Here is a 22,103-nt window from a genome sequence, read left to right as displayed (position 1 = left end):
ACCAACAAAATGTGATTGGTCTAAAATATTTGTAATGTATATTAAAAGGCTCAAAAATATTTGTAGAAATGTAAGTTATATTTGCACTCATGGGAATACGATGACAAGCTTGAATCATACCTTCTGATTCACTTTTAAGAAAAGTTATGGAGAAAGAATATGAAAAGCATATAATACATTTGCACCAAAACATGATCTGACAGGGCTTCTTGGTTTATACTTCAACCACCCCCCGTTGCCACCCTTGCCCCCATAAACAGACACACTTTTTTTTTTTTTTTACAGACACACTTGATCATGCTACATGAATGCTATGTTTCAAAAAGAATCAGCATAGAAATCCTGGTGTTCTAGCTAGGATATTAATTCATTTGTGTGCTGAGGCAAAGGGATTGATCCTGGGAGTCTGAGACTTTGTCATAGGAAACAGATCGTTTAGGTGTTTAAGAAGAGAAGCAGCATGTTCATTTGGAAGCAGATGTTGCAAGTCAAAAGCATTTGAACTATCGGCGTTGTGTCTCTGGAAGAACGTTCAAGTTAGACCCTAATGATGCTGATGAAACACTTATTGTATAAGAAATGAACATGCAAGTTGAATTCCAGAACCACCTATCGCAGCAACAGGACAGTTTCCCTGCTGGAAACATCTATTGGGGAATTTAGGTCAAGTAGACAGGTTTTGGTTGTTCTATACATAAACCATGGTGTTTCAGCATAATGGTACAATGTTGGTTTGAGACCAAAAGACTGGGTTTGAATCCTGGTTTTTCCACTTAAGGACTGCTATATTGGGCACATTGCTTAAACTCGCTAAATCTTAATTTTATTGCTTGTAAAACAGAGACAATTCTAGCAACCCTGCAATGGAGGAATTAGGGATTGTGTATATAAACTGTCCCAAATCAAGTGGGTGGGTACTCACTAAATAGTAGCTACTGTTATTGTTACTGATAGTCGATAAAACAAAGTATCACTGCAGGTCGGTACTGAGGCTGGAACTACACTGAAACCTCAGGTGGTAGGGAGTGGATAACATGCGTGGGAAAAGGCAACCAGAAGTAAAATGTCCCTTAGCCCTTTTTTCTATCTCCCTGGGCTGACAGAGATCTGTCTGCATACAATGGCGGACTTACATTGTAGGTTCTGTAAAGCGAGTGGCTATGTGTAAAGAAGTGGTGGTGAAGGTTGAGGAAGGAAAATTAACACTGACTGATTACAATAGTGCTGCATCGAACTTGCGTTTAACTTAAGCACTGACTTGAGAGCCACCCCAGTGCAGACAGGATGCCACTGCCTCTACCTTGAATGCACTACCCTAGGTGCTGTTATATATATTCATTTTCTCATGTAATTTGCAAAAAGTTCTGAGAGGCATGTTTTGTAAATCCTAGCTCAGGAAATGGAAGCAGAGAGGTTTACCCAGAGCTGAGGTTGAGGTTAGCTCTTTTCTGTAGGATAGGGAAAGATGATTCTATATACGGTGAACTTTATTAATATTTGTGAATTCAACCAATATTGTGTGTATACTGTAATGGGAAGATCAAACGAATAAATGAATTTGATTGCCCTGTTAAACATTAAGGGATGTTATTTCTAATTACTATGGCAGTTCCTGCCTTCTTCGTGCATAAGATCTACTATGGAGAGCAGTTCAAGTGCTGACTGTCTGACTTCATATTTAAACTGTTTAGGGCTTGATCTGAGCTTTAGTTTTTCCCACCTGTAAAGTGGAGATAATAAAACCTAGTTCATAGTGTGAGAGAATTGAATGCAAGGAGAGAATATAAAAATTTATCCAAGAAGTCCTGTGTAGTCCTGGACAGTGTGACAGAGGACATGGATATACTTCTAAGTAACACAACTGATGGCAAGTTGGGGGTAGGGTTCAGCTTCTAAAGTCTTACTCTCTGGGTTTTTGTGTGTGTGTGTGTGTGTATGTGAAAGTTGCTTCCTTTATTTTATTTATTTATTTTTTGAATTTTATTTATTTTTATACAGCAGGTTCTTTTTATTTGTTCTAGTTCTGTAAAAAATGCCATAGGTAATTTGATAGGGATTGCATTGAATCTGTAGACTGTTTTGGGTAGTTTAGTCATTTTCACAGTATTGATTCTTCCAATCCAAGAACACTGTATATCTTTCCATCTGTTTGTGTCATCTTTGATTTCTTTCATCAGTGTCATAGTTTGCTGAGTAGAGGTCGTTTACCTCCTTAGGTAGGTTTATTCCTAGGTATTTTATTCTTTTAGTTGCAATGGTGAATGGATTGTTTCCTTAATTTCTCTTGCTGATCTTTTGTTGTTAGTGTATAGGAATGCAAGAGATTTTGTATCCTGCACCTTTAGCAAATTCACTGATTAGCTCTAGTAGTTTTCTGGTGGCATCTTTAGGATTCTCTATGTATAGTATCATGTCATCTGCAAACAGAGTTTTACTTCTTTTCCAATTTGTATTCCTTTTATTTCTTTTTCTTCTCTGATTGCCATGGCTAGGACTTCCCAAACTATATTGATTAACAGTGGCGAAAGTGGACATCCTTGTCTTGTTCCTGATCTTAGAGGAAATGCTTTCAGTTCTTCCCCATTGAGAATGATGTTTGCTGATGATTTTTTATATGTGGCCTTTATTATGTTGAGGTAGGTTCCCTCTATGCCCACATTCTGGAGAGTTTTTATCACAAATGGGTGTTGAATTTTGTCAAAAGCTTTGTCTGCATCAATTGAGATGATCATATGGTTTTTATTCTTCAATTTGTTACTGTGGTGTATCATGTTGGTTGATTTGCATATATTGAAGAATCCTTGCATCCCTGGGATAAATCCCACTATATCATGGTGTATGATCCTTTTAATGTGTTGTTGGATTCTGTTTGCTAGTATTTTGTTGTGGATTTTTGCATCTATATTCATCAGTGATATTGGTCTGTAATTTTCTTTTTTTGTAGTATCTTTGTCTGGTTTTGGTATCAGGGTGATGGTGGCCTTGTAGATTGAGTTTGGGAGTGTTCCTTCCTCTGCAGTTTTTTGGAAGAGTTTGAGAAGGATCAGTGTTAGCTCTTCTCTAAATGTTTGATAGAATTCACCTGTAGAGTCATCTAGTCCTGCACTTTTGTTTGTTGGAAAATTTTTAATCAGTTTCAATTTCATTACTTGGGATTGGTCTGTTCATATTTTCTGTTTCTTCCTGGTTCAGTCTTGGAAGGTTATACCTTTCTAAGAATTTGTCCATTTCTTCCAGGTTGTCCATTTTATTGGCATAGAGTTGCTTGTACTAGTCTCTTAGGATGCTTTGTATTTCTGTGGTGTCTGTTGTAACTTCTCCTTTTTCATTTCTAATTTTATTGATTTGAGTGTTCTCCCTCTTTCTTCATGAGTCTGGCTAATGGTTTATCAATTTTGTTTTATCTTCTCAAAGAACCAGCTTTAGTTTTATTGATCTTTGCTATTTTCTTTGTTTCTATTTTATTTATTTCTGCTCTGATCTTTATGATTTCTTTCCTTCTTCTAACTTTGGGTTTTGTTTGTTCTTCTTTCTCTAGTTCCTTTAGATGTAAGGTTAGATTGTTTATTTGAAATTTTTCTTGTTTCTTGAGTTAGGAATTTATTGCTATAAACTTCCCTCTTAGAGCTGCTTTTGCTGCATCCCATAGGTTTTGGATTGTTGTCTTTTGTCTCTAGGTATTTTTTGATTTCCTCTTTGACTTCTTCACTGATCTCTTGGTTATTTAATAACATATTGTTTAGCCTCCATGTGTTTGTGTTTTTAATGGTTTTTTCCCTGTAATTGATTTCTAATCTGTATAATGTTGTGGTTGGAAAACATGCTTGATATGATTTCAATTTTCTTATATTTACCAAGGCTTGATTAGTGACCCAGGATGTGATCTATCCTGGAGAATGTTCTGTGTGAACTTGAGAAGAAAGTGTAATCTGCTGTTTTTGGATGGAATGTCCTATAAATATCAATTAAATCTGGTCTGTGGTGTCATTTAAAGCTTGTGTTTCCTTATTAATCTTCTTTCTGGATGATCTGGCCATTGGTGTAAGTGAGGTGTTAAAGTCCCCCACTATTACTGTGTTACTGTCGATTTTCTCTTTTATAGCTGTTAGCAGTAGCCTTATGTATTGAGGTGCTCCTATGTTGGGTGTATATATATTTATAATTGTTATATCTTCTTCTTGGATTGATCCCTTGATTATTATGTAGTGTCCTTTCTTGTCTCTTGTAACATTCCTTATTTTAAAGTCTATTTTATCTGAGTATTGCTACTCCAGCTTTCTTTTGATGTCCATATGTATGGAATATCTTTTTCCATCCCCTCACTTTCAGTCTGTGTGTGTCCCTAGGCCTTAAGTGGGTCTCTTGTAGACAGCATATATATGGGTCTTGTTTTTGTAACCATTCAGCGAGCCTGTCTTTTGCTTGGAGCATTTAATCCATTCACATTAAGATAATTATCAATATGTATGTTCTTATTACCATTTTCTTAATTGTTTTGGGTTTGCTTTTGTAGGTCCTTTTCTTCTCTTGTGTTCCCACTGAGAAGTTCCTTTAGCATTTGTTGTAGAGCTGGTTTGGTGGTGCTGAATTCTCTTAGCTTTTGCTTGTCTGTAAAACTTTGGATTTCTCTGTCGAATCTGAATGAGATCCTTGCCGGGTAATCTTTGTTGTAGGTTCTTCCCTTTCATCACTTTAAATATATCATGCCACTCCCTTCTGGCTTGTAGATTTGCTGCTGAGAAATCAGCTGTTAAGCTTATGGGAGTTCCCTTTTATATTATTTGTCATTTTTCCCTTGTTGCTTTTTTTTTTAATTAATTAATTTATTTTTGGCTGCATTGGGTCTTTGTTGCGCATGCGGGATTTCTCTAGTTGCGGCGAGTGGGGGCCACTCCTCGCTGCGGTGTGCGGGTTTCTCACTGTGGTGTCTTCTCTTGTTGCAGAGCACTGGCTCTGGATGCGTGGGCTTCAGTATTGTGGCACATGGGCTCAGTAGTTGTGGCTCGCGGGCTCTAGAGTGCAGGCTCAGTAGTTGTGGTGCACTGGCTTAGTTGCTCCGCGGCATGTGGGATCTTCCCGTACCAGGGATCAAACCCGTGTCCCCTGCATTGGCAGGCAGATCTTAACCACTACGCCACCAAGGAAGCCCTCCCTTGTTGCTTTTAATAATTTTCTTTGTCTTTAATTTTTGTCAGTTTGATTACTATGTGTCTTGGCGTGTTTCTACTTGGGTTTATCCTGCCTGGCACTCTCTGCGCTTCCTGGACTTGGGTAGCTATTTCCTTTCCCCTGTTAGGGAAGTTTTTGACTATAATCTTTTCAAATATTTTCTTGGGTCCTTTCTCTTCTCCTTTTGGGACCACTGTAATGTGAATGTTGGTGCATTTAATATTGTCCCAGAGGTCTTTTAGGCTGTCTTCATTTCTTTTCTTTATTCTGTTCTGCAGCAGTGATTTCCACCATTCTGTCTTCCAGGTCACTTATCCGTTCTTCTGCCTCAGTTATTCTGCTATTGATTCCTTCTAGTGTATTTTTCATTTCAGTTATTATATTGTTCATCTGTTGGTTCTTTCATTCTTCTAGGTGTTTGTTCTTTAATTCGTCTAGGTCATTGTTAAACATTTCTTGCGTCTTCTCAATCTTTGCCTCCATTCTTTTTCCGACATCCTGGATAATCTTCACTATCGTTATTCTGAATTCTTTTTCCTGGAACGTTGCCTAACTCCACTTCATTTAGCTGTTTCTCTGGGGTTTTATCTTGTTCCGTCATCTGGTACATAGTTCTCTACCTTTTCATTTTGTCTGTCTTTCTGTGAATGTGGTTTTTGTTCCATAGGCTGCAGGATTGTAGTTGTTGCTTCTGCTATCTGCCCTCTGAGGCTATATAAGAGGCTAGTGCAAGCTTCCTGATGGGAAGGACTGGTGGTGGGTAGAGCTGGGTGTTGGTCTGGTGGGCAAAGCTCAGTAAAACTTTAATCCGCTTGTCTGCTGATGGGGGGGGCTGAGTTCTCTCCCTTTGTTTGGCTTGAAGCAAGCCAGCACTGGAGACTATGGCTCTTTGATGGGGTTTATGGCAGACTCCGGGAGGGCTCACACCAAGGAGTATGTCCCAGAACTTCTGCTGCCAGTGTCTTTGTCCCCGCAGTGAGCTGCAGCTGCCCCCCACCTCTTCAGAAGACCCTCCAACACTAGCAGGTGGGTCTGGTTCAGTCTCCTATGGGGTCACTGCTCCTTCCCTGAGTCCTGATGCGCACACCACTTTGTGTGGGCCCTCCAAGAGTGGAGTCTCTTTTTCTCCCAGTTCTGTTGAAGTCCTGCAATCAAAACCCGCTGCCTTCAAAGTCTGATTCTCTTGGAATTTCTCCTCCCGTTGCCAGACCCCCAGGTTAAGAAACCTGACGTGGGGCTCAGAACCTTCACTGCAGTGGGTGGACTTGTGTGGTGTAAGTGTCCTCCAGTCTCTGAGTCGCCCACCCAGCGGTTATGGGACTTGATTTTACTGTGATTGTGCCCCTCCTACCGTCTCATTGTGGCTTCTCTTTGTATTTGGATGTGGGGTATCTTTTTTGGTGAGTTCCAGTGTCTTCCTGTCAATAATTGTTCAGCAGTTAGTCGTGATTCTGGTGCTCTCGCAAGAGGGAGAGAGCGCACATCCTTCTACTCCGCCATCTTGAACCAATCCCCCTCAATAAAGGCCCCTCTTTTATTGTTGAGGAAACGTAGAATGGTTAAGTAGAAGAACAGTTTTTCAGTGAACACTTGGCAAGAGGAAAGCAGATTTTCTCAGGATGGTTAAAGCCTCTGGCAAGATGGCTTTCTCTTTTAAGTGCTTTGTAAACTGGAAAGGACAGCAGAAAAGTTGTTGGAGACAATGTCTCTGCATTTTTCTGATTCCAGACATTACCCTGGGACAAACTCCTTACCTTTTTGCTTCTCACTATCTTCCAGTTTCTAACTACTAAGCCCAAGGCAGTACTCAAACCAAGCTGTGCCTCTGAAGTAATGTCACTTTTCTCCAAAATCATTTCCCTTCCACGGGACTGACCTCAGGCTGACATGGAAGGCTTCGGCAAACCCTTACATATGGCTTTCTAGACACCTGCTGGGTGATTGGGAATGGAAGGGGAAATGGGAGATTTGACCCCATGGAAAATCATCAATTAAGGAGAGTCTTTCTCATGAGTGCAGTTTAGTACTTCATTATGGGAGCAAAAACCCAGGCTTCCAGGGTTTGGGTGGTAGGCACCTTCCCCTGAGTGCTTTAACTCAACATAGGGAAAGAGAAGTTCTCAATGACCCTGAATAGATTGCCGGCTACAAAGTAAAGAATGCAGTGTAATTCTGGATCTGCAAGCTCTGCAGTGAGCCAGGGATTAGCAACACAGTTTTGTTTGTTTGTTTTCTGGTATAGTCATTTAATGGAATGTTACACAGCACTTAAAATGAATTAACTAGAGTTTTCTATATCACTATCAATATATCTCAAAAACAGTGTTGAGGGAAAAAACAAATTATAGAAGCATGTATGATGCCATCTATACAAAATGTAATCATGTGCAAGACAATTTTTTTATACATTTATATTATAAAAGGATAGAAGTATGTATGGGAATTATAAATTAAGAATAGTTACCTCTTTAGAGGATAGGAGTGGAATAGAATTGAGAGGGGATGACAGGAGTCTTCAACTGTATATATAATATTGTATTTCTAAGTCTTGGTGGTACATACATGGGTGTATGATAAAGTTTTTTTTTAATTTTTAAAATTGAAGTATGATTGACTTACAATATTGTATTAATTTCAGGTGTACAACATAGTAAAGATCACCATAAGTCTAGCTACCATCTGTCACTATACAAAGTACAGTGTTATTCACTATATTCCCTATGCTGTATACTACATCCCCATGACTTAACTTATCTTCTAACCTGAAATTTGTACCTCTTAATCCCCTTCACCTGTTTTCCCCACTTCACACGCCCCTCTCCTCTGGCAACCCTCAGAGCAACACAGTTTTTAATAAGTGTACTTTCCATCTATGAGGAGAAATGGGAGGAGCTAGAAAAATAAATTCACAAGTAATTAAACGTTGTGTTGAGACAATAATATGCTCAGTGTACAGTTTTGAAAAAGGGAAGGGAACCGAGCAGGGAGCCTGAAAGGTGCTGGTGGTGAGAATTTGTATTTATACAGTCAGGGGAACCTGGATTCCCATGAACCCCTGTATCTTTCAGTCCTGTTGAAAATTAAGAAAAAGCAATAGAAGGGGCGCAGCACCATAAGGTGGAGGGTTTCTCAGCTAGAATAAGAGATAAGTGGCCCATAATCCAACCTTCTCCAAAGAGCGGTGTGAAGCAGGCAAGTCCTGTCCCTTCTGAGCCTCTTTCTGTAAAGGTAAAATGAAGCGCTTGGACCAGATAGTATTTAACGTCTCTTGCAGATTGTATCCACCAAGAGAACTCTCTGTTCCTGTAAGAAAAATACGAAATGGCCCTTTGAAGTCTAAATTGGCCTTGGTTACCTACAGACCTTGAGGCCCCAAGGATAAAAATAATAGCTATTTATTTAAAGGTTCATGAAAGCCTCAGACTCAAAACAGCTTATTGGTTTTTGTCTCTATAGATACACCAGGGTGTAACGAAGAAAACGCTAGTGCTCGAAAAGTGCTCAAGTTGGTATTAAGCAAGGCAAGGCCAGACAAACGGGATCTTTGGGGCCTCTTCTCTGGTGTCCCCATCCCAACCTCCGCCATAGCCACAGCTACGTAAACGCAGACAGGCACACAAACGCACGCTAGGGTTGGAGAATGTAATGCCAGAGTAAGAGGGTATTCCTTCCTCCTCTACCGACTGTAATTTTCCGAGTCCTCTCTCCATCTTCTCCACCCTCACGCAGAGATTCCTTCCGCGCCGTGCTGGACGCGTCCCGAGTGGGCTGTGGGGGAGCGTCTGGGCCCGCGTACCTAGCGGTTCGGCGGAGCCAGGGTCCCAGCCACAGATGGAAGAGAGGAGCGTGGGGCCAGTTCCGGGATTATGCAGATGCTTATGACCTAGCAGGAGAGCTGGTGGAGCAAAGTCGCGGCTACGAAGAGAAAGCGGGTTTGCGTGGCAAGCCTATCAGCTCTCGGCACCCTAAATACGGCCAGGGACCGGGCCTGGGCGGGGGCAGGGGCCGTGGCAAGAAGCCGGAAGCAGCCGCGGCCCCAGCTCGGGAGACATGGCGGGCGTTAAAGGTACATCCGAGGTCCTCGGCTCGCTGGTCCTGCCGTGGGATCGCCGCCTCGGCTCTGGGATGAGGCTGGAGCTGCGCCTTCAGCGCGTGGGTGGGGAACGGCCTCCCTCAGACCTGCCACCCTTCCCTCCTTTCCCGGTGGGAAGCAGCTCGCCTGCTTCCTTCACCCCTTGGGGTACGGGTGGAGACGTGTTTTGGGGAACCTCAACCCTTTTTCTGCAAGGATACTGGCCTTCACGTTTCGCCCGGAGTGTCCGGGTCGCTGCAGGCGGAGCCCTCGCCGGGAGCAGTCTCTCCCTGGAAGACCCCGTCTAACCCCGGGGGCATCACCTCCCTGGTTCCTTCCCAGTTCCTGGGAGCGTACCCTCACCCCCTCCTCTGCCGAGTTTTAAACTGGGCTTTCACTTCCTGACATGTCCACCCTAATGCCTCTCCTCCCTTTTCCTGCCGCTTCGCCGAGTTTCCCGTTTCTTCCAGAGGAGCCATTGTGTCGGCATCGGGGCACTTAAATCTGTTGTTCCCGATGATTTTTCCAACTAGGCAGAGTTGGCTGCAGGCGAGTGTCAGCGGAAAGCGCCCTGAAATGCTGTATTTGTCTTAATTGTGGAGAGTAGATTAGGTGGAATTTTATCGCTGCTTTCATCAGCCTTTATTCATTTATGGACAGACAAGAAGGTAGTGTTTGTGCAGGACTTTTTTTAAAATTCAGGTGTAGTTGATTTACAATACCGTGTTAGTTTCAGGTCTACAGCACAGCTATTCATATATATATATATGTATATATATGTATATTATGTATTCTTCAGATTCTCTTCCCTTATAGGTTATTACAAAATATTAAATATAGTTCCCTGTGCTATACAGTAGGTCTTTGTGCAGTACGTATTTTTGAATGGGGCAGTTGATTTAAAAAGGGGTACCAAGAACACCAGTTCCCTCATCTATTTGCCTTCAGAGGAATGGGGAATGGCAATTGTAGGAGAGGCTATTGGAAGGCTTCCTGTTGGTTTGGTAGGACACCCTTAGATTTCTCATCTTTTGAATAGAGTAGCATAACTCTTTCCACGTGGGAGTTCCTATCCTTGATATTTGTACGCAAAGATCTTCCCTCTCCAGTTAATCAACATGTGCTGTAAACATGCGTATGGGTGTCTTTGTACACATGTGTGTATTCACTATGAAATTTAGCTGAGTGTGAAACTGTTAGTAGCAGACACATTTTAAAATTATTTCTGGCTGACTTTTATATTCGGCATTAATTTAGTAAACATGATTTACTTGGATAGTGTCCATTGTGAAATATATCCATTTGAAGCCAATGCAGAAAGCAGATGACAAGTATCAGCACTACACTGTGTTTAGTCATGCCCGGAAACTATCACATAATAACGTTTATGTGTGACTGTGTTAGAAATTGTGACACAGTAACAAGGAAGATAGGCTATGAAATGGAAAAGGACTAAGGAAAGGAAGCTTTTTGCAGATTATTCAACTTTTAAAGAGGGACTACTGTATGCCTGAGGCTTGGAATAAAAAGATAAATGAGAAGTTGTTGTTTGACAGAGCTGGAAATAATTGTTACTGTTTAAATGTCTAAGGAGCACAAAGATGGCGTTGTAGGTTGAATGTGTCCCCCAAATAAATATGTTCAAGCTCTAGCTCCCCAGTATCTGTGAATTTGACCTTATTTGGAAATAGGGACTTTGCAGATGTAATCAAGTTAGGATGATATTGGATTAGTTGGACTCTAACCCAAGGACTAGTGTCCTTATAAGAAAAGGGAAATTTGGACATGGAGACATATAGGAAGAATACCATATGAAGACAGAGGCACAAATTGGAACGATGCAACTGCAAGCCAGGGAGGACCAGAGATTGCAGGAGTTAGGAAGAGGCAAGGAAGGAGTCTTCCTTTAGAGCCTTCAGAGGGAGCAGGCGTCAAGCCCCTAGAACTGTGAGAGAATACATTTCTGTTCTTCTAAGCCACCCGGTTTGTGGTACATTATTAATAGCAGCCCTAGGAAATTAATACAGATGGGATTATTGAACCCTGCTCCAGGGAGGAAGGGGACCACTTTCGCAAAAGAGGCAATTCTTGACCTGAATCTAAAAAGATCAGTAAGGCTTCACCTGGCAAAGGATGGGGTGAGGGCAGAGTTTATTCCAAGTGGAGAGAGCATGTGTCGCGGGGCAGAGGTGCGCCTCCAGTGCTAGAACAATGGCAGAGGTGCACCTCCAGTGCTAGAACAATGGCAGAGGTGCGCCTCCAGTGCTAGAACAGTGGCAGAGGTGCGCCTCCAGTGCTAGAACAATGGCAGAGGTGCGCCTCCAGTGCTAGAACAACTCATAGGCTGTGAAAGCAACTGTGAAGGGGTGACACCAGCTTTATGTATTTGAGACATCATTGTCTGCTGTGTGGAGGATGGATTGGCAGAGTCATGAGATGAAGGCAGGCATGAGATGATGAGGGTCTTCACGGGGACAGTAGCTGGGGGCACAAGAGAAGAGGTGGTTGTCTTGGTCCTTTAGGACTGCTAGGACAAAAATACCATAACCTGGGTGGCTTAAACAACATTTATTTCTTAGTTCTAGAGGCTGGAATCTCCAAAATCAGGGTGCCAGCAGATTTGTTGTCTGGTGAAGACTTGCTTCCTGGTTCCTAGACAGCCATCTTTTTGCTGTGTCCTCACATGGCAGAGGGGGCAAGGAAGCTCTATGGAGTCCCTTTTATAAGGGTACTAATCCCATTCACAAGGACTCCACCTTCATGACCTTATCACCGCCTAACACCATCTCATTGGACTTTAGGATTTAATATATGAATTTGGGGGGAGGGACACAATCATTTAGTCTTTTTTTTTAAAATATTTATTTATTTATTTATTTTTGGCTGAGTTGGGTCTTTGTTGCTGTGCGTGGGCTTTCTCTAGTTGCGGTGAGCGGGGGCTACTCTCTGTTACGGTGCGTGGGCTTCTCTTGTTGGAGAGCACCGGCTCTAGGCCCGTGGGCTTCAGTAGTTGTGGCTCGCGGGCTCTAGAGTGCAGGCTAAGTAGTTGTGGGGAACGGGCTTAGTTGTTCCGTGGCATGTGGGATCTTCCTGGCCCAGGGCTCGAACTCATGTCCCCTGCATTGGCAGGTGGATTCTTAACCACTGCAGCGCCAGGGAAGCCCAATCACTCAGTCTTTAGCAGTGTGTTTGAGTGAGGTCTGGGAGACTGAGTCACCTTGACTTACTGATTTTCTAGAAAACGGAGTGTAGGGTTGGTGTCGGTCTTTGAAGATAGAACCTTCAAAGGGAAGAAGTGTGTGTTTGGGAGGAGAAGGTGGGGATGTTTCAGTTTTACACATGTTGAAGTTGAGGTCCTTGTTGGCTACCCACAGAAGTCCAGATTGGAGTTGGAGGTGCAGGCCAAGCTCTTAGAACCTGCTCTGGGCTGCAGCCTCAGATGTAGCTGGGTCCTTGTGGTACCAGGGAGCTTTGGGTTGAATGCAATGTCCCAGCAAGAGTGTAAAGTGACAAGAGAGATGAAATTCTATTCCTGGTTAGCTCCAAGTTTAAGAGATGGCCGAGGATGCAATTCCTGAAAAAGAAAAAGGGGGGTAAAGAGCATCCACTGGCGATATAGTTGTGACCTTTGAGTGACTGGTGTCCCAGAACAGAAGGAAGAGATCTATGATTCCTAGCTTTGAATGCTCTCCCGGGGGACAGCGTAGTGCAGGTGATCAGTCACAGGCAGGGGACAAAGCCAATGAGGAGAAGGTCATCTGTAATGAAACAATACGGGACAAGTTACTTTTGTACATTTTTTTTTTTCCAAAAGTGACATGTGCTAAATGGAAAAGTACATAAAACTGACAGTGCTTCCTTGTCCCCTACCATCTGTATACTCCCAGATGTTTTAAAATCACCTTGGTATCTTCCTATAAAAGTCTCCCCAAATTGCCTTTAAAGTAAAAGGAAGCAATCAAAATGTTAATTAGTTTAGTCAGTGACTAATTTTGAGTATTATGGGTTTTTTTCAGAGGAATATTTGGATAATTCAGTGTCCTGTGCTTTGGATTGCTACCTGTATCAAAGCACATCCAAGCACTTTACATAGATTATCTCATTTGATTCCCATAAACTCCCTAATAAGGTGGCACCATGATTCGCATTTTACAGGTGAAAAATTGGATTTAAAGAGGTTCACCTTCTACCCAAGGTCACACAAGCAGTCAGTGACAGAGTTAAGATTTGAACCCATGTTGGTGACTCAGAGCTCAAGATTTTTTAACAACTCACATTCCGTCTCCCACTCAGCAGTGGACAAAACAAGAATGTTCCTGCCTCCTCAAAGATTGGTGTAACAGATGCAGGGAATAAATATTCAGGGGACACTAATTGGGAAGCGCCAATCTTCAAATACTTGAAGCACTGTGGTTTGGAGGGCACAATGATCAAAGCGTATATATTGCTAGGAGGCAGTTTGGGGTTCAATTTAAGGAAAAAGGGTTTTCAGCATTTAAAGACTATCAGAATGAAATGACCTGCCTCAGTGGTAGTGAGTTTCCCTTCAGTGGAGTTGTATCGACTGGCTGGCTGGCTCTTGGGACAAATATAGAGGGAATTCATACGTTAGATAGGGGTTGAGTACTGGAAAGGCTTGAGCTCTTTCGCCACCTGATGATTTAAAAATGATGCACGTAGGTGGTCATTTGCCAGTCAAATGTAACATTAACCAATGAGATAAGTAAATCACTGCATTCTTTTTTTTATTAAAACATTTAAAATCGAGATATAATTCACGTGACATAAAATTAACCTTTTTAAAGTGTAAAATCCTGTGGGTTTTAGTATATTCACGAGGTTGTGCAACCATTACTACTTTCTAATTCCAGGACATTTTATCAACCCCAAAAGAGTCCCTCCCCATTCCTCTCCCCCCACCCCCAGTCCCTGACAGCCACGGGGACCTATAACTCTTGGTTTTATTTTTCACAGCTCTTGTGGCATTATCCTTCAGTGGGGCTATTGGGCTGACTTTTCTTATGCTGGGATGTGCCTTAGAGGATTATGGGTAAGTTATCATTTCCAAAAGAACTATTTTTGTGTGTCTTTGTCACTGTTAGTACGGGTATTAGGGAGTTTGGTCAGTTTAGCACCAAGCTCTAACTGATGAGTTAATGAAGTCCAAATTATGAACCCAGTCCCTTCCTGGGTCACTTGTATTTGTGCAGACCAAAGCTCTGTTTAAAATTGATGTATTCATTTAATGAGCATTTATTGAAAACCTCCTCTGGACCAGCTGGTGACACAAGAATGAAGAGACACAGTCCTGTCCTCAAGGAGTTTACAGTTCTAGTTATGAGTGAGAGACAGGTAAACAGTCCAGTCAGTAAGCTGACAGCTCTAGTAGAGAGTGTACAAAGTACAGTGAGAGCTTTGAGAAGGTAAATCTGAGTTTCCCTGGGAGAGTCAGGGAGTCAGGGAGGGCTGCATAGAAGAGGTTGTCTTTAAGCTGAGACTTGGTGGATAAATAAGCTTATCAGGCTTGATGAGTCAGGGGAGGGTATTCAGGCAGAGGGAGTGTTTAAGAAACAGAAAGGCTGGTGTGGCTACAGATTGAGCGAATGAAGGGAAGATGGCACAGAATGAATGGAAGAAATTGGCCAAATCATGTGAGGCTTTGTAGGCCAGGGCGAGGAATCTGGGTTTTATTCCAAGCAAGTGAAAGTTTCCACCTGCATGCATTCAAAAGATCTCTATTGAATTAGCATGTGCAAGGCCCTGTGCTATGTTCTATAGGGGAAGCAAAGATGACTAAGTTAAGATTCTGTCCCTAAAGAAATGACAGCTCAATAATACAGAAAGTAATAAAGATTCTAGATTTTACATTATGTAGTTGTTTCTTAACACAATATAAGTTATCTGCAGATTAATGGACTAGTAATTTTTAATGATCGCTGCTTCTTAACTGTTCCTGGTAGAAATCATCTCATGTATTAATAGTGACAAATGAAAATAATCGTTGACCTAGACATTTAAAGTAATATTAACTTTGAAACAGTAATATATCTTTAATTATGATGTAACTGTAACTTTTCCTTTTGGGTTTCTTCTGGGTGCAACCAACAGTGTTTACTGGCCCTTGTTTGTCCTGATATTCCATGCCATCTCTCCCATCCCCTATTTCATTGCCAAACGAGCAACGTATGACTCCGATGCAACAAGTAGTGCCTGTCGGGAACTGGCTTATTTTTTCACTACCGGAATTGTTGTTTCTGCCTTTGGATTTCCTGTTATTCTTGCTCGTGTGGCCGTGGTAAGTTCTGTTGTCTATTGTTTTGCCCAGTTATTGCTGAGTTTACTCCACAGGCCTGTGTCTGGAACCACAAATTTCATTTCCCCTGCTTTGACTTAAGCCTCAAGGCCAGGCATATTTTTAGTTTCTCTATTCCCCCACCTTAGAGCCACCTGTCAGTATCTTGCCCATGTTTGCAGAATGCTTTCTTTGTTTCTCTTACAACTTTTAGCCAGACCAGGTGATTTCTTGCTTTTTCTACTGTAAGCTATTTTCTAGAATTGTTCTGAAATCCTTACCTTTTATTGTAGGGCCATCCAGAGACTACTATAGCAATACTCTTCTAGTTCCAAAGTCAATATCAAAAGGGGTCCTGATCACCTAATTCCAATGTGTGTGTGTGTGTGTGTGTGTGTGTGTGTGTGTGTGTGTGTGTGTGTGGTTCAGGGGGTTGTTCCCCACACCACTGAGGAGCAATTCTTCCACACCAGCTGGGTGTCCTACAGTTGTGCTCAACTCTGACTCTGTCTACCTAGAGATAACAGCAGATTCCACTGGTTCAGGGCTCAGTCCCGCAAGACTGCCTCCCTCTTCCGATGCCAGTCACAGGTTCAGCTTGTTACGTGTGCTTCTGACTGACTGGCTATAAATCAGGGGTTCCCATGGCCCCCTCCTTGGGTTCGATTAATTTGTTAGAACTCAGGGAACCCATTTACTCACTGGATTCCCAGTTTGTTGTAAAAGGATATAACTGAGAAGCAGCCAGATGGTAGAGATGCATAGGGCAAGGTGTGGGGAAAGACCATGGAGCTCCCATGACCTCTCTGAGGGTACCACTTTCCCCAAAGCAGCAAATCATCAACCTGGAAGTTCTCCGAATCCTATCCTTTTGAGTTTTTATGAAGGCTTCGTTACACAGGCATGATGGATCAAACCATTGGCTATTGGAGATCGAGTCAACCTCCAGTCCCGTAGCCCCCTCTCCCTGGAGGTTGGGGGTGGGACTGAAAGTTCTAACTGTCTAGTCACATGGTTGTCTCCTCCTGCAACCGGCTTCCATCCTTAGGTGCTTTCCAAAGTTACCTCATTCACATAAAAAAAGTCACCTTTACCACTCTCATCACTTAGGAAATTCCATGGGTTTTAGAAGCTCTGTGCAAGAAATGGGGACAAAGACCGAATTCTTATTATAAATCACAACATATCAAATTCTTCTCCTGCAAATAGGATCATAGACACAATCCTCAACACAATAGGCATATATTGAGGGACAACTGTACAGCTACTAAGCGATACAGTGAATAAGATGACATCTTCATATTGTTGAAGAAAAAACTAATCAATCATCGACCTAAAAAAGAAATGGAGAATTTTATTTGAGCCGACCTGAGGATTATAACCCAGGAGACGACTGTTCCACATGTTAGAGATCAAAGCACAGTTACATAAGTTTTAGAGACAAATGGTTATATATCAAATGACGTACTAGTGACAGTTTATGCAATCCAGATTGGCATGTATCAAGTAAGTAGTGGGTTATGGGTAATCGTGGCCCCTTACAGGATTAAGAAGGAAGGTTATCTCCTAAGCAGTTGTGACCCTTTATGAGATTAAGAAGGAACATTATCTCCGAAGGAAGTCTGGTTAATGTAGATGTACAGTACACACTGAAGGGGAGGGAGGAGGCCCAAACGGGCAGAGAAAAATTTTATGTTTAATTTTTTCTTGTCTTGACATAAAATATGCACTTTATTTCATCGATATCAAATACGAAAATTTTCTTTTTGTCTCTGAAATACACATTATGGGTATAATTTATTCAGTTCTTTGACATTCACTGTCTTTCATACTATTTGCTTTTATTTCCCCCAATTACATACTGTTTCAACTTCATGAAACTCTTACTTGGGGCATTGAATATCAGATCTGCACAAGTGTTATTTATTCATGCAGTAAACATCTTTGGAGCATATGCTATTTATAGGACACTAAGAATAAGAACCAGATACTGTCTCTGTTCTCAAAGAGCACAGAAACTTGCCTGATGGGCAAGTGTACTATAAATATACCAAGCGTGCTCATTAAAACATGATCAGAAAGCCATAGGAGCACCGAGAAGAGAGAAATTACAACTGGCATTTGATGTGGCCTCTAAGGATAAATAATGTTCTGTGTAGAGTAGGGAAGGCTATTGCATGGAATGGCACCCGAGTGCAAAAATGCAGTACGTGGAATAAAGAGCAGTCCAATATGATGGAGCAAAAAGGGAGGGATTGAGATTGAGGATAGAAAGGCTGGGGAAGCCTGACTGGGAAGGGTCTGGAATGCCAGGCCAGTTTGAACTCTGTCTAGATAACAGAAGCGTGGAAGTCTTTTTGTTTTTTGTTTTTTTAAAATTTATTTTTGGCTGTGTTGGGTCTTCGTTGCTGCACGTAGGCTTTTCTCTAGTTGCGGCCAGCAGGGGCCACTCTTCATTGCAGTGCATGGGCTTCTCATTGCAGTGGCTTCTCTTGTTGCGGAGCACGGGCTCTAGGAGCGCGGGCTTCAGTAGTTGCAGCACGTGGGCTCAGTAGTTGCGGCGCATGGGCTTCAGTAGTTGTGGTGCACAGGCTCAGTTGCTCCGCGGCATGTGGTATCTTCCTGGACCAGGGATCGAACCCGTCCCTGCGTTGGCAGGCAAGATTCTTAACCACTGCGGCATCAGGGAAGTCTGCATGGAAGGTTTTAGATGTCATATTTTCATTATCTTATTCTTCTAGTGCCTTAGACTAGTACTTCTTAAATTTTGCCCTAAAGATTTCTATTTTTACCTTTCGAATACTGCATCACATTTTATGAGGAAACTTTCATTGATGTTTTCTATTTGTTAAATTAAAACAAAAAATGTCCACTAGAGGGTAGTCTCATCCCCAACTGTGCCTCTGGAAAACTATCTGCCCTGCTGGAAAGCTCTTTTTATTTGCATGCAGAGTATTATTTAAAACCTTTTCTTGCCTAGAAAAGAAACAAATCAATCCGTAACTCTCCAATTCCTATTTTCATGAAAGAAGGCAATACATACAGAACTTTGAGTACCCAATATTGTAATTGGACCCTTTGTAATCTTGCTTCATGTATTTTACTTAAGGCAGTCATTGTCTGCTGAAAACAAGTATAGAATTATGTCTAATGGGGAAAACGTTAAGGATGATACCAGACTTAATTAATAAGCATCACGAAGTAATTAGACTAATTACTGAACAGTTCACTCTCTCCTGTCTATTAGATTATTAAGCCTTTTAGCAGTTTTATGTAATATTTCATTGGATGTTTCTAAAGCAGGAAATAACAGATTTGCAAAGAGTACAGTATAAAGAAAGTAAAGATTTAATCCTCTTTTTTTGTGTTTCAGATCAAGTGGGGAGCCTGTGGCCTGGTGCTGGCAGGCAATGCAGTGATTTTCCTTACAATTCAAGGTTTTTTCCTTGTATTTGGAAGAGGAGATGATTTTAGCTGGGAGCAGTGGTAGCACGTGCTTTATTCTGATTAAATGCATTTAATTTCTTAGAATTCATACTGTATGTATATGTGTGCACATGTGGCCTTTTACTATGAAATTTAATATACTGTTTCTTTATACCTTTGTAATCATGTTCACTTTAAGGAGGACTACATGGGGAAAAGGTTAGTTTTATTCCCAGCCAGTAGACCTCTCCATTTACTCAAGTTGAATTATGTTATTTGTTTAGCTTTTCATAGAGTCATGGTGCTCTCAGAAAATATGTTAACTCAGTCTTGTAGACAGTTGCTCACTCAGTGTGCTGCATCTCCACCTTTGGCCCGGGGATGTGCTTGAGTGGGCACATAGCACTGGGGCTGTCTCAGCTCTGCCCAGGACTTCCAAGATATACCTGTGGCCCAGAGACACAGAGGCAGCTCCCTCTTTATGTTGCAGACTCTTGCTTCTCCAAGTGTGGTCCGTAGACCAAGAGCATCAGCATCTCGAAGCGTGGTCCATAGGAGCTTATTACAAATGCAGCGTCTGGGGCCCCATCCTCAACCTAATACATTTTGATGAGACCCCAAGTGAATCGCAGGCACATTAAAGTCTGAGAAGCGCTGTCATGAAGGAAGAAGCATTGCCTTCCCCTTGGCTGAACCCCTTAGCCTCTCTGGGCGTTAGCTGCTTGTAAAAACTGTTTCCCCTGCCCCTCGTGTTGAGGCCTACTTCAGACTGTCCTTGGAATGTATGAAATGTCCAAAGCTATACTTTATAGGCTGTTCCTCACATTTGTGAAGTGTTCTCAGTAGGGAACAGCTATGGCTTCACATTGTCTGAAAGGCAGTGGCTGCCTTCACAGTGCTGGGGGGACAGATCCCTCACTGGGAGGCAGGGGAGGGAGGCTGGGCTGGAACCGGCCCCTGCTTTAGCAAGATGGGGAAGAATGGATAAGTAACGCTGTTTAATTTCCCTTCATAATCTGACATTTCTCCCCAGTTCCTTCCCTGTGCTGCTGCCCACCCACCTTCACCAGCCCCGCCAAACACACACACTCCCAGCAGTTCCGATTTGCCCTATCTTCTTCATGGCTCGGCTTCTCCTTCCTATAGAGACGTGGAGCCAAGTAAGCAAGCAGAGGGTGAGCTGCTTAATTTTATTTACATGTGATGTACTTGTCTTTCATGTCCTGTAGGACTTTTAAAATATATATATATGTATATATATATATATATATATATATATAAAACACTTTATGCCACTTTTAAATGAATCATTGAGAATTCATGTCATGCTGGGTCCTGTAATCACAGGTTTTCTAGCTCAACTTTTTGTCCAAGGCCTATCGAGAAAGGGAAATATGGGAACTAGAACCACGTGATTAGAATGTAAGCAGTGATTTTAAAGCATTGTTAATGTGTGATAACAGACATACATTCAAAACACTGAAACCTTGAAGTTTGTAACCCCTTCATATTCTGGAATGATCCTGGGAGCAGGAGAAGACAAGAGTGATACCTAAAAGGATAATATGCAAAGTGATATTTCAGCCTTATGCATGATTTTATGTTTTCAGTGTACTATGTACGTATAGAACTGTTAAAGTTATTTCCAATATTTATATTAGAAAAATTATATAGACACTTTATAATTTTAACCAGCATTTTTAATAACACTTACACTTACTGTATTGTAATAAATTTTACTTTTAACAGAAAAGAAAAGCTTAATTTTAAAAGTTTTTATTCTGATGTCACCTTGCTTAAAAGGTAACAAAAATATGAAAATTTCTTTGTGTTCTGAAATGTGCAGTTGTGAGCAATAATCTGTCCTGCATTAGAATAATAGCAGGAAGTTGTAAGATACCATTTTCGATGTGGAGTTGGCTTGTAATAGCTTCTCTTTTCCTAAGATGGAGATACTGTTTAATTTATACTATCTTTTGCAAAAGTGCCCTTGTTGCTTATACACATTTTAAATAACCAAGGTAGCCTTAATGTGTAGCCCTAAAGCATTGCCTCTTGATTGTATTTCTAGAACGATATAAAGCACTTGCATATAGAATATTTGTAGTTATTCCCTACTAATGGAATGGTTTATTGAAGTGATAGATTATTGGATTTGCCATATGTATGAAACAGAGACATTTATCCTGCAGCACCTAGTATCATTTAAGTAATAAATGTCAGTAGGGAGTATTGCTGTATGTGAATGTACGGTACAAAAGTTTCATCTCTGTAACACAAATGTTGGGCTTTTTTTGTGTGTGTGTGGTACGCGGGCCTCTCTCTGTTGTGGCCTCTCCCGTTGCGGAGCACAGGCTCCAGACGGGCAGGCTCAGCGGCCATGGCTCATGGGCCCAGCCGCTCCGCGGATGTGGGATCTTCCCGGACCGGCGCACGAACCCGCGTCCCCTGCATCGGCAGGCGGACTCTCAACCACTGCGCCACCAGGGAAGCCCAATGTTGGGCATTTTTTAATTCCTCATAAAAGGTTCATTTGTTTTCTATACACCATAGAATATATTTTGGAGATTCAAAGCACGTTGATTACATTCTAAAACTGAGAATGCACATAAAGAATTGCCCAGAAGTGAGTAATCTTATGAAGAGATTCTCTATCATGTTCCAAACAACTGGCTTATACTTTGAAACACTTTTCCCACAGAAACAATATCATGCTACCATGGGTTACGAGGCCAAGCCTTCTGAGGAAGGCTAAACCCTCACATAGCTGTCCTTTAATACTCAAGGAACCTGCCTGAGTTTTGGATCTTGGCAACAGGGTCGTGTCAACAGTTTGAACGATGGAAAATGTAAATTTCCACCTCCCTTCCTAAGAACAAGGTCTTTCTTGCTTCAACTTTTGCAGCCCTCTCTATCCCCTAATGCCCTTGGGGTCCATTAAACCTGTGATGTTTGCTGGCCTCCTCTCCTGACTCGGAGGCTTCCTCTTAGTCTGCCCCACCTCCCGGGGTTCTTCATATTCCCAAATCACCCGCCTTTCTACTGCTACCAATCAGTTTTCTTAGTAGAGCTGATATCTTGTGATGTTTAAAGAGAAAGCAGTCGGTTCATACTCTTTCCCAGAAAGAATGACTGTGATCATCT

At 41.9% G+C, this 22,103-nt stretch overlaps 1 protein-coding gene across 1 annotated transcript; it reads left to right on the top strand.

The window, feature by feature from the left end:
• The first annotated feature begins 9,153 nt into the window (after positions 1–9,153).
• Positions 9,154–21,199, top strand: LEPROT (leptin receptor overlapping transcript). Its single transcript, XM_024764769.1, has 4 exons — positions 9,154–9,235; positions 14,216–14,291; positions 15,350–15,536; positions 18,907–21,199. The coding sequence occupies exons 1-4, from the start codon at positions 9,220–9,222 to the stop codon at positions 19,021–19,023; spliced, it is 396 nt and encodes a 131-aa protein (XP_024620537.1). The 5' UTR covers positions 9,154–9,219; the 3' UTR covers positions 19,024–21,199.
• The last annotated feature ends 904 nt before the right edge of the window (positions 21,200–22,103 follow it).

The sequence above is a fragment of the Neophocaena asiaeorientalis genome, unplaced genomic scaffold, assembly GCF_003031525.2.
Source record: "Neophocaena asiaeorientalis asiaeorientalis breed wild unplaced genomic scaffold, Neophocaena_asiaeorientalis_V1.1 scaffold135, whole genome shotgun sequence".
Classification (NCBI taxonomy): Eukaryota; Metazoa; Chordata; class Mammalia; order Artiodactyla; family Phocoenidae; genus Neophocaena; species Neophocaena asiaeorientalis.
Note: the sequence above shows the minus strand (reverse complement) of the source record. Positions and strands in the feature narration are given on the sequence as shown.

Coding starts and splice junctions, on each gene's coding strand:
- LEPROT (XM_024764769.1), top strand. Junction 14,292..15,349: donor TGTGCCTTAGAGGATTATGG/GTAAGTTATCAT, acceptor TGCAACCAACAG/TGTTTACTGGCCCTTGTTTG. Junction 15,537..18,906: donor TTCTTGCTCGTGTGGCCGTG/GTAAGTTCTGTT, acceptor TTTGTGTTTCAG/ATCAAGTGGGGAGCCTGTGG.